The 11,787-nt window shown below is 33.6% G+C and overlaps 1 protein-coding gene across 1 annotated transcript; it reads right to left on the bottom strand.

Moving 5' to 3' along the window:
* Positions 1-6,608: 6,608 nt before the first annotated feature.
* Positions 6,609-8,662, bottom strand: LOC133699191 (cytochrome P450 705A5-like). The gene is made up of 2 exons (XM_062122349.1): positions 7,693-8,662; positions 6,609-7,566 (listed from the first exon to the last, which is right to left on the bottom strand). The coding sequence occupies exons 1-2, from the start codon at positions 8,608-8,610 to the stop codon at positions 6,937-6,939; spliced, it is 1,548 nt and encodes a 515-aa protein (XP_061978333.1). The 5' UTR covers positions 8,611-8,662; the 3' UTR covers positions 6,609-6,936.
* Between the last annotated feature and the right edge of the window lie 3,125 nt (positions 8,663-11,787).

The following is an 11,787-nucleotide window of genomic DNA, read 5'->3' as shown; positions in this document are numbered from 1 at the left end:
TCAGGCATTTAATGTATGGGTCTGAAGAGATGCATTCTTGGGCTCAACTAAGTGCTAAGTCCAACCATGTATAAGTCTAGCAAATTACCAGACCCAACATTCTTCGACTCAATCAAGCGCCAAGCCCAAACATGTACAAGTATTGTGAGTTGTCAGGCCCAGCATCCTTGGGCCCATCCAAGTGTTACGTCCAAGCATGTACAGGTCTGGTGAGCTTCCAAACCCAATATCATTGAACTCAATCAAGCGTTGAGCCCAAAAATAAACGAGTATGATGAGTTGTCTGACCCAACATCTTTGAGCTAAGCCAAACACTGAGTCTAAGTACATATAGCTCTAGGAATCTTGTTAGACTCCATGTCGGACCACGAGATTCTAATAAGTCAGATATATTTTTCTATGATGAGTTTGTGACATTTTTTCCACTTGACGCATAAGAAAAATTAAATGTTATGAGGAAAATATGACTTTTAAGCTCTCATATCCACCAAAGATTAATAATCATGGGCTATAATAAATTGATTAAATCTTTAAAAGAAAAGATTCTCAATATCCATTCTTTAGCTAGAAAGAATGGACAAGGTTATCAAAATCAAAAGGTTAACTGATTATCTAAGATAAATCTTGCTCCTAAGTTACTTGAATTTTTTAGGACTTCATCTCTCAAACACTTAATTAACCATCAAAAACCAAATTTCTCACTATGACAACAAATTTCTACTTAGATGCTAATATTTTTTATTGGTATTTATTAAAATAATATTAAATATTTGAAAAAGGAATATGTTTGTAACCAAGTTCTCTCTGTTTTAATTTTATAATAAATTTCATAGGTTTAGGTTTTTTATTCATTTTTGTCCATATATATATATATATATATATATATATATATATATATATATATATAAATTTGTTTTAAAGTAATGATCTTATCAACCAATGCATATATTTGACACATATTACATGATTTAACATAATTGAATGAAAAGAAAAGAAAAAACCCAATAGTATATATAGAATAATCTAGATATAAAAAAAGTGTACATAGGTAAGGATTATAAAAACTAAGAGTATAGGAGTACTAAAACATGTCATTAATCCATTTTTATTCACTAAACAAGAAAATAATCATCAAATGTCTCTTAACCAACAAAATAGATGAAATGTTAGAGAAGTGATTCTTGAAAGACAGAATCCAAGAAAGAATTTATAGAAATACACAACTCGTAAAAAAGAGCAGAAAATAAAAGCTCAACACACGCCATTAACACAATTATTACACTACTGAAAACCCTTTATTATAAACACTTTGAGCGTGTGTGTGTGTGTATTAAGTGGATCGGACATATTTATGACACGTACAATCCAAAGGGTCCTCAAGAGGAGAGCTTCTTTATTATAAAAAAAAAAGGAAAAAAAAAAGAATAATTAAGGCAGATTTGCCATTTATATATCAATAAAAACGTTAACCACGTGCACGAGGAGGAGCCTGGTATTTGTTTCCATTCCTTTATAATGCAAGTGAAAGCTGCCTATTTGGTGGCTATTTGGGTTGCAGTTGTAACTTGTTTTAAAATTTTATTTATATATTTTTAATTATTTTAATACGTTGTTGTTGAAAATAAATTTTAAAAATATATATACATATATATATTTAATATATACTTTTTAATTTATTTTTTTTTAAATCCTAACCACACAAATATTTCGACAAAAAAGCAGCGCTTCCTCTTTCCAAGTGGGGCATAGGATGTCTGTTTTATTTATTTATTTATTTATTTATTTGCATAGGAGGTCTGCTAATTGTTCTTCGCTTAAACACCGTGGCATTTTGTTTTGTTAGGTAGTTTGCTTTTCTATAACATTCCTCTAGCAATTCATCCGATTTTTATATTTTCATCGTCCACATTTTTATAATCGGGTTTGTATCATCTCAGCAAGTTTTTTTTTTTTTTTGTGATGGGTGAAATGATAGTGAGTTTTTAATGATAGTTAGTATGATATCAGTGACTCGTTTATTTTAATTAATTATTTCAAAAATAAATTAACAGTTTGTTTGCTGTTATTGCTAATATTTTAAATAAGATTATTAAACCATCAGGTTTTATTGGATTTAGTCGAGTTAATAACTTAAATATCAGATTTTTCTTGCTTCTTAAAAAATATTATCTTTATTTAAGTATTTTTTTGTGTGCCAGAAATTTTTTGACCAATCTAGTAGTAATTATAAATGAATGAAGGGGAGAGTGAGACCGTCTAACATTGGCAAAATTAATAAAATTAAAATATTTGAAAATTAATTAATAAAAATTAAGGATAATATGCTGGAGACTAAACTTTTGACTCATGGGATATCTCTTATTAATTATAAATTATGAAAATAATTTTGACAAATGAATTTTTTTTTCCAATGCTTGATCATCTATGGAAATGAGTTGGAAAAAGTTTTCAGTATTCTATGGACATAAAAAATTAAATTTCTATATTATTATATGATTTTTTTAATCATTTACACCAAATAATGATAATTTTTTGATAAATCACGAAATTAAAGCCTTAACGAGTAGCAAACTAGATGTGAATAATGTACTTTCCTTATTTTATCATGGAAAATAGATCTCCCAGAGGCTGATTGAAATAATAAGACACCACTTTTTGAAGGGTTTTTTTTTTTTCCTCTCTTCTTGTTTTTTATTTGAATAAAATTGTAGAGCGTCTAAGTATATCAGATAAACTGGAGAAACACAATAAAAGTCATTAAATCTAGTGATGTAAATGATAGAAGGTAGGATAATTGAAGAAAAAGAGGTACAAAACAAAGAAATATAAAATACTGAAAACTACGACCTCTAAATGTATTTTCCGAGCTAAGAAAACCAACCCCTAGTGTTTACGTAACCTGTGGACTCAAAGACAGACGCCTCCACGCCTGGCAAGGCACCAGCCCACCTTTAAAACATGCCTAGATTATAAAATTACAAATGCCCTCCACTTGTTATTTGTTTCTGGTACTCCAAGCCAATCCCTTTCTTTTTTTTTAATTTGTTTGATGTGTAAATTACAGATGCCCTCCTCCACCTGTTATTTGCATGAACATTCTTGCCATCTTCGGCGGTGATTGAACCTGTTGAAGGAATCATAATATCTAACATACGCGAGGGAATTATTTTGTAAATGTGCGTGCGATGCTGGTTAATAAATGAGTATTCGAGGGAGTAAAGCTTTTTGCTCGGAGTCTGAAGAAACATTCTCATACAGTGGACATGTGTTTGGTATGTTTAGTACAAACTGATTCGAACATTCTGGTTATCAAAAAAATCATTATATACAAAAATAGTAGAGGATGAGGTATCTGCTTCAAACTTGCAACGCAACTCAAATAATCTCAAATATTTCACCCAACTACATGTAAATTTATTTCGCATGGACAGGGCAATCAGCCAATATAAAACCCTCCCTGAAAATAAAAATAAAGAAACTGGCATGACAGCACTTGACAAACCTACCTCCCAGAAAACAAACGGCATATAAGCAAGCATGGCAAAAAATCATCCTTCTCCAATTGGAATGCAAATGAAATTAACGAAAAATGTTAAAATAGAGCATAGAAAATGCCAAGGAAACTCTTAATTTCATCTATGTTCATGTGATAAAAGCTGAAGGAGGCAGCACAACCCAAAAAGTCTAAAAACAAAAGGCAAGAACCAAAGCATGGTAGCCCTGAAACCAATCCACAAGCCAGCAAACAAACAAAATATAAGCAACCATGATGGAGAATCATCCATGGTCAACTGTAATTCCAGGGAAAATTACTAAAACTAGTTAAAATACAGCATAGAAAGATTCAGATAAAATGCAAAGGGAACTTAGAAACAATTCTTCTACATGCCTTGTGAGTTGAAGAAGGCAACGCAACGCATAAAGCCCAATAAAAAAAAACCAAGAACTTAACCATGGCAGCACTGAACTAACAAACCAGCTAGCTAGCAAACAAACAAAATATAAAGACCGTGACTAAGAATCATCATCTCCAATCATAATGCAAGCAAAACTACTGAATATAGCAAGAACACAACAAAAAAATTCCAGAAAAATATGCAAAGAAAAATAATGAGGTCTTATTTTATCCCGTGGGCTTGAAGGTCAAGCTTGGGCCTAGTCTAAAGTCATTAATATCCTATGGCAATCTAATTCACCCTTCTATGGTGAAAATATAGATAGATCATCATCGTTACCTGTAAAAAATTCTCTTTTATATATCTATTTGAAGACTTTCCAATAATTAAATTAGAATTGATTCAAAGAGAGATCGGTTATATTTTGAGAAAAAAAGCTTTTAACATAGATCAATTTTTGTAACCAAAGAGAAAAAACTAAAATTGGTGTGATCATCTTTGCTTTCTCCTTTTATAATCCTTCGGGTGCTTCTCTTCCTTGTAAGGGAAAGGTTGACATGTCCTATTAAGATAAAATATGTCTGATTTGTGGTCCAATCATGATACAATATTTATGATTTACGATCCTATCAGAATAAGATATCTCTGATTTATTAAGGGGTGTCTAGGCTCAACACTTGGCTACGCTCAACAACGATAGGTCTGGAAACTCGCCAAACCTACATGCGTATGGGCCCAATCCTTGGTTAAGCTCAAGAACAATTGGTCTAGCAACTCGTCAAACCCACAGGCGTCTAGGTTCAGCGCTTGGTTGAGTGTAGAAAAGATGGGTCTAGCAACTTGTCATACCCACATGTGTCTGGGCTCAGCACTTGGCTTAGCCCAAGGATGATGAGTCTTAACCTTCTCATGGTTAGTCATTTGGAGAGCAATTTTAACCAACAAACAAAAAGCAATAAATATCGATCCATTAGTAGCCCGCCAAATCTTTGGGTATTATATGTGAACATTTTGAAAAAACCTATACCCATAGCAGGTAAGACCCTTTTTTATCTTTCCCATAAAGTTTTATACATCCCTCTTAACACCGTTGGGATCCTCAAGTTCAGGTGGCTTCTTTCCACGGGTAAAAGGTTTTTCTTGGGGAATGAAATGATGGCCAGCACTCAATGTAGCAATTGAGTATCCTTCTCAAGATATGTGATGACATAAAAAGTTTTTAAATGATCTTTCTTTTTCAATAAGAATCAATAGAGCCCAAAAACATCAGGTCTAGTTCAAGAAAGAGAAGTACTTCAATTCTTGATGAGGAGTTCAAGTTTCAATTAGAACATGAAAAAAGAAACAAGGGATATGGGTCCCTTAGATTAGGCCCTAAGGTTTGGGAGGATGCCATATTGGTGTTGTTCTCTAGTAGAGAGGAGAGAAGATCCTCGCGTAGTGGCCCATCCACTTCTCCTTTTAGGGGTGCTCAAGAGACGAGATCCCATAGGAGTCCATCCCATGTCCCCACCAAAGACCCTCGGGAGAGAGGAAGGTTGCCTTAGATCCCCAAGGATGACATCCCCAACAATATATAAACTGCACACGTGGAAATCATAGCTTGCCAACAACTCAGCAAGCACATTGCCTAGATGCCCCTCCCTGGAAACCTCTCAGGGTCTTTTTGAAATCAATGTTCCTCTATGCATGTACAAGATGGGGTATTATTTCCCTCTCTAGGTGATCCACCTTGACAGAATCACCAACAAAACATGTCATTGATGTTCTATTAATGAAATCATCAGTGAGACAGACATATTGCCGACAGAACTATCCGTCAAAATTCTATTGATAATATTCACCAACGAATTTGACAACAGATATTGGTCAGCTCTTTTTTAAGGACCAACGATAATAATTTATCGTTATATCCATCAATATAAAAATCATTGATGAGATTACCGATAGATATAATATCAACAACGAGATATTTTCTAACATGTTTTTATCAATAAATTCATCGGTGATTTTTACAACGATAGAATTAGTGTGTTTGTATTGATGGAATATCTCGTCAGTATTTTAAAAATCTTCGGTAATGCAATGTAAAATGAATAAATTCAACTTATTTGGAAAAAAATCATAATATATATATATATATATATATATATATATATATATAACAAAACAAATCTTTAAGATGAATGGTATTTCATGATCTAATAAAAAAAAGATGAGAGAAAACCTCCCACAAATTTAAAGGAAATGTAATTGGGAAATGAAGAAATGATAATTAAAAGTGATCGTTAAATATTTGGATTCTATAAGGTGAAATTACATATGAATAATTTTGGAATTCTAAATATTACATCAAAATCCCTCTAGTGGGGTAGGGTTGTCCAAATTTCTCATATGAATTTCACACCGATATAGTTTTATAATCTCAACATTAGATGAACTTTGTTCACCATCTAAAATAAATTATTAAATTCACCCAAACCATCAATTTAATTGTTATGTTTAAATATGATTTTTTTTTCATATTTAGTATAAAAAATGAGAAGGAATAATTAATAACATAATCACAAAAATAATGTAGATAATTTTAATAAGGTTCGGCAATTTTATTGACTTGATCCGTTATCTTAGATGGTGAAATTACAAGATAAAACAATTATACCAAAAAAAAATGATAGAAATCATCCATCAACGTGCCAAATAGTCATCATCTGGAGCAACGTGCCAATACTATTATTTTCTTTTTATAATTGAAGTGTACACTGTACACGTGTGTGGAGTACATTATTTAACAAATGTATGGACACGTTAAATGTACTAAAAACGACCACATCTCATAAAGCAAGGGATAGAGAACAGGTTTTGGTTCCTGTCCTAACTACTTATGAAAACAAGGGGGGGAAAAAACACATCAGAAGTATGCATTGCATGCCACCGAGAAGTGTGATTTGTTTTGAGAGTAGATCGCTAGAATTAGATAAGCCAGCGTATATAGATAGGAAGAACAAATGCATAAATGGAGAGATTCTTCTTTAGGGATTCAGGCAGAAAATAAATTGCGGTGGAGAACAGGAGTGGACATGAATGGTTTATCCAAGCTCATAGTCACACCTGCTTTAGTGTCCATGTTAACTTTTGATCCATCTGGGCCATCTCCTCCAACCACCTTCCAATCAAAACATTGAACCATAGCTGAAACACTGCAATTGATCAAACTTGAGGACATGTTAGTCCCAGGGCACATTCTCCTTCCCCCGCCAAAAGGGACGTAAATCTGCAGGTTTTGCCCCTTGGTGCTGTCATGTTCTGTCAAGAACCTCTCTGGAATGAAGTCGTTGGGGTTATCCCATATCTTTGGATCCCTCATGATAGAGTATGCATTCATTATCATTGTAATTCCTTTGGGGATGTCATGTCCTGCAAGTTTGCAATCTTCACGGCATACTCTATCAAATAAAGGCACTGGTGGATGTAGTCTCATTGCCTCCTTCACACATGCTTGAAAATAAGGCAGATTTGGGATATCTGCTTCATCTGCAAGTCTCTCTGTCCCGACAACTGAATCTATCTCCTCTCTCAGCTTCTTGAATGCTGCAGGATGGTTGACAAGCTCCCCTAAGATCCATAGTATGGCATCTGCTGTAGTACTCGTACCTCCAGTGAAAAGATCCTGAGAAAAGAATTAAAAGGGATATTTGTTAAGACAGTTTATTCTTGACAACTCATCCCAACATGTATAATTACAAGAAAGATTTATGAATTAATGAAGAAGGGAAATGGATGAAAGAATAATTACCAGAAAGAAAGTCTTCATTTGCTTCCTGGTTATCCTCATTTCAGCATTTTTATCATGATAAACTTCCAAGAGAATATCCATCAAGTCTTTATTCTCCATGTGTGGACCTCCTCTCTTTGCTTTTTCCTCATGCTCTACCAAGATGTTCTCAAACAATTCATCATACCTTTTGGGCACAGAAGCAATTTTCTTTCTTAAGTACCAAATACCTATCCTTTTCAAGGGACCAAACAAGTTACATACAGCAAGCTTTGCAGCCAGATCAAAGGATTCACTCACCAGCCCTCTACACTGATCAGCCTGATTATCTTCCCCCGAACACCTAGCACTCATGATCATCCTGCAAGTAGCATTGTTTGCTAGTGTTAATACCTCAGCACTCAAATCTGCAACATCATTTTTTTGACCTATCTCCAACATTTTAGACAAAAATCTCACAACTTCTTCGTGCCTAACATTCTTTAACTTCTTCATCTGGCTGCTCCCCAACAATTCTGTCATGCAAATCTTCTTCATGAATTTCCAGTAATCACCATATGGGGCATTGAAAAAGCTTGTTGAGCTTCCAAATAGTAAATTATCCTCAAAGGGGGATTTTATTCTAGAGGCAAAATGGACATCTTGTGCCTTGAAGATCTCAGTGGCCACTGGAGCTGATGAGACAAGAACAGCAGGATACGTGGCCAAACGGAGATAGAGGAGAGGGCCATATTTGTTGTTGAGAGCATGGAAGCCTTTGTATGCTACTGGGGTTAGTAAATGGAGGTGACCGATCAAAGGAAGTGATGGTGGGCTTGGAAGGGGGCAATAACCGGCAGGTTTCTTGCCGGGTCTCTTGAAAATGTATTGAAGAAAGACGGTGATAAACCAGAGGACAAAGAGGGCAATGACATATTGAATGGCAGTCATGGCAGCCATTTGACTAGAAAAGCTGGCTAGCAAATGGTGAGTATATCGTTCTGAACTAGAGTTGTTATGCATTTATAACTAACCTCTCACTAGGTTTCATTTCAGGGAATCATTTCTGAGGATTTTTTTTTTAAAAAAAAAAAAGTCATCAATATGAATTTGTTGAAATCGAGTTTGAATGAGTAGGGGCTTTGTATTAGTCAATGCATACGTTCGATGAAAAACTTGGCATGCATTCTATCTAAAATAAAAAAACATAAAAAAAGTGAGAAAAATAAAGTAAAGTAAAGAAAAAAATAAAAATAAATAGTAACCAGATGTAAAACAAATACCATGCTACATATTTTTATTATATTTTTATAAAAATAATGTTATCATCTCATAGGAAAATTCGTTGATCGATGGGATAACGGATGACTGTCTCATGGAAAAATTAAATCAAAAAGGTATTGTAAGGCACCCTTTATTAATTACTCACAGGTTCAAATTCACTTTTTTTTTTTAGAAAACTTATTTATTTATTTATTATTGAAGATATGATGAGAAAACACAACAAGAAAACACATAATCATGAACTAATTCGACATTAATCCTGTAATGTTCTAAAACTCTGAAACTAATTCGAACTGCCGGCCATTTGAGTGATTTTCCGATTGAAAAAGAAAATGTCCTTCTGAGGCCATGAAAGGTCTCTTCTTATTTGCTTTAGCAACAAGAAGCAATAGGACTTTTCAAACTTCATTATTCGATATTTGTATTTCGACAAGTTATTCACGTTGAGATATATATGGCCAGAATTTCGAGTGTGGCTTTCAACTTCAAGGAAAGGAACGTATATTCAAGGTAACTGAATGCTGAGTGGATAAATTAGCTGATGGGCCACTTCAAATTCTCTTTCAAATTTCGTTAATTCTTGATGTATATGAGTATGTTGCCGTAGCCATGTGGCCCATGCTATGAGAGCTTGGGATCTTTATGAGTCAGGGCACAGATGACTCGGTGCATTTTGCCGCGCACTAATTAATGGGAACAGTTTGATCAATATCGACAATAATTGGGTTTAATGGAGTTTTTCTAAATCATCCATGGTTTCAACCAAGTATGAATGGGTTTAATGAAATCTTTGGATTAAGATAGTCTTGATTTGAATATATAATTAATAGATTTGGCTTAAGAATAACATGATATAAATTCAAACCATTTATTTAAAACAAAGGTTTAAGTTTCTCATTTATGATTGTTTCCATGAAGAAAGAGTACGTAGTGCTTAATTTCTCCATGGTAACATGTTTTAATTTCGAGGGGACGATAAACAAGCTGCAGCCACAAAATAATGAGCATTTACACCAAAAGAAACCAGCAAAAATAAAAAACATGGTTGTTTATGAATATGATACTGATTACTTTTTATTTCAAAATTTATTAAAGTTGAAAAAATGTAAATTTCCTTTGAATTGCAAACAAAAGAAGTTTTGTTTTGTTCTTCCAGTCGATTATATTTTCTTCCGACAGTATTTTGATGATCATCAAGACTATAGTTTTTTTAAAAAAAAATGGAAATAGTCAGATCCTTTTTCTTTGGATTGGGAAATTAAAGTCAATTTTGAACGCGGAATTTGACTTTCAGCGTTTTAAGAGGTGGTATTATTCTACCGTAAAACTATAAATATATATACCGCATCATAGACCAGCCCTGGCTTAATTTATTATAGTAAAGCCAGCGCTGGTCTATGATTGAACACTAATCAAACATGTGCACATGATAAGAGATAGAACACTAATCAAGCACAATCTTAAGGATTTGTTTGATCAAAGTTTATCCAATAGAATAGAAGGTTTCAAGATTTTCATTGGTTAGCTTTCAAAATAATCATGCACGCGATGACCTAAATATTCATGCACTGCTGCTCTCCAAAATCATCCGCCGAAGCTACGAAGGCCCGTCCACACACATATTAAGTTGGTCTCCCTTCCTTTCCTTTCTTTTTTTGGGTTACCGTCTATCTAAGTTTGTTGATCCCCTTTCGTTTTGCTAGGGGATTATCCAAGTTGTTAATCTGTCCCTCTCAAAATAAAATTTGAATTTACCCCATAAGAAGTTGTGAATTTTATCGAGATTTAACGAGTCCAGTTGTTTGCTGAGAAATTCAACCATCCAACTGATACAACACTGATTAAGCTGAGAAATCCAAGCCATCCAACCGGTACACTACTAATTCAAGAGATCCAATTAGGTATCCGGATCAACTTGTATATACCTCAATTAATTATACAGTCCTGAAGTTAACGATCATGTAAATCTCCAGTGGCCCTGAAATTTATAGACCTTAAACTGGTAATTTGTAGGATGCAAACTTAGAATTTAACCAGTTGAGCTAGCTAGAATACCCTTCAAGATTATAAGATTCATCTAAATATCCTTGTTTTTCAAATAAAAAAATTATTTGGCATGTGGGGTGCTGTGTAATCACAAATCTAAATAACATCTAAGATGAATAGAAACTGTATACCTGGTAAACTGTATCAAGGTTGTAGCTTTGTTTAACTGAATAAGCTCCTCTCATGGTTAGAGTAGAAAAGATTCCAATGAATAATTATCGCAATGTAAGTTTCACGTTACAATTATTGTCCTGCATCATCCACGCACATTCTGGGTAACTGCTCCACTGCTGAAAGTTGAAAGTCCTTCATGCCGCCAGGCCTTTCTTTTTCTTTTTTCGTTTTGACTGTATCATCTAAAGAAAACCTATGTCAGTATCCTTTGTTATACGTTTCTCGTGGAATTTTTGGAATGCCGTGGATGGAAATTTGTTCCAGGTCCACCCCTTGAATTTTATTTTATTTTTTTTATCGCATATCTTTTTGCATCGTTACCATTGATCAGAGTGAGTTGAGTTAATTAATTAATGATGATTTTGGAATAAGTTATAAATAAAATATTTAAAAATATTTTTTAATTATTTGTTATGCAGATAAATAAGGTATCGGGAAATCTTGGTTTTGTATTTGAAGTTTTTCATTAAATAAAGATAATTCTTATTTTGTAAAATATAATTTTTAAATATATCTTATTTATTTTTAAAATTTAATATAATCATCGCTATTATCCAAGTAATTTTTAGATTAAACCTGGCCGGCTCCGAATCAAAAGACTCGCCACCATTTTTTGTTCACCACCTTGCATTT

This window comes from Populus nigra, chromosome 1 (assembly GCF_951802175.1).
Source record: "Populus nigra chromosome 1, ddPopNigr1.1, whole genome shotgun sequence".
NCBI classification, from domain to species: domain Eukaryota; kingdom Viridiplantae; phylum Streptophyta; class Magnoliopsida; order Malpighiales; family Salicaceae; genus Populus; species Populus nigra.
This window is presented reverse-complemented; position numbering and strand designations above follow the sequence as displayed.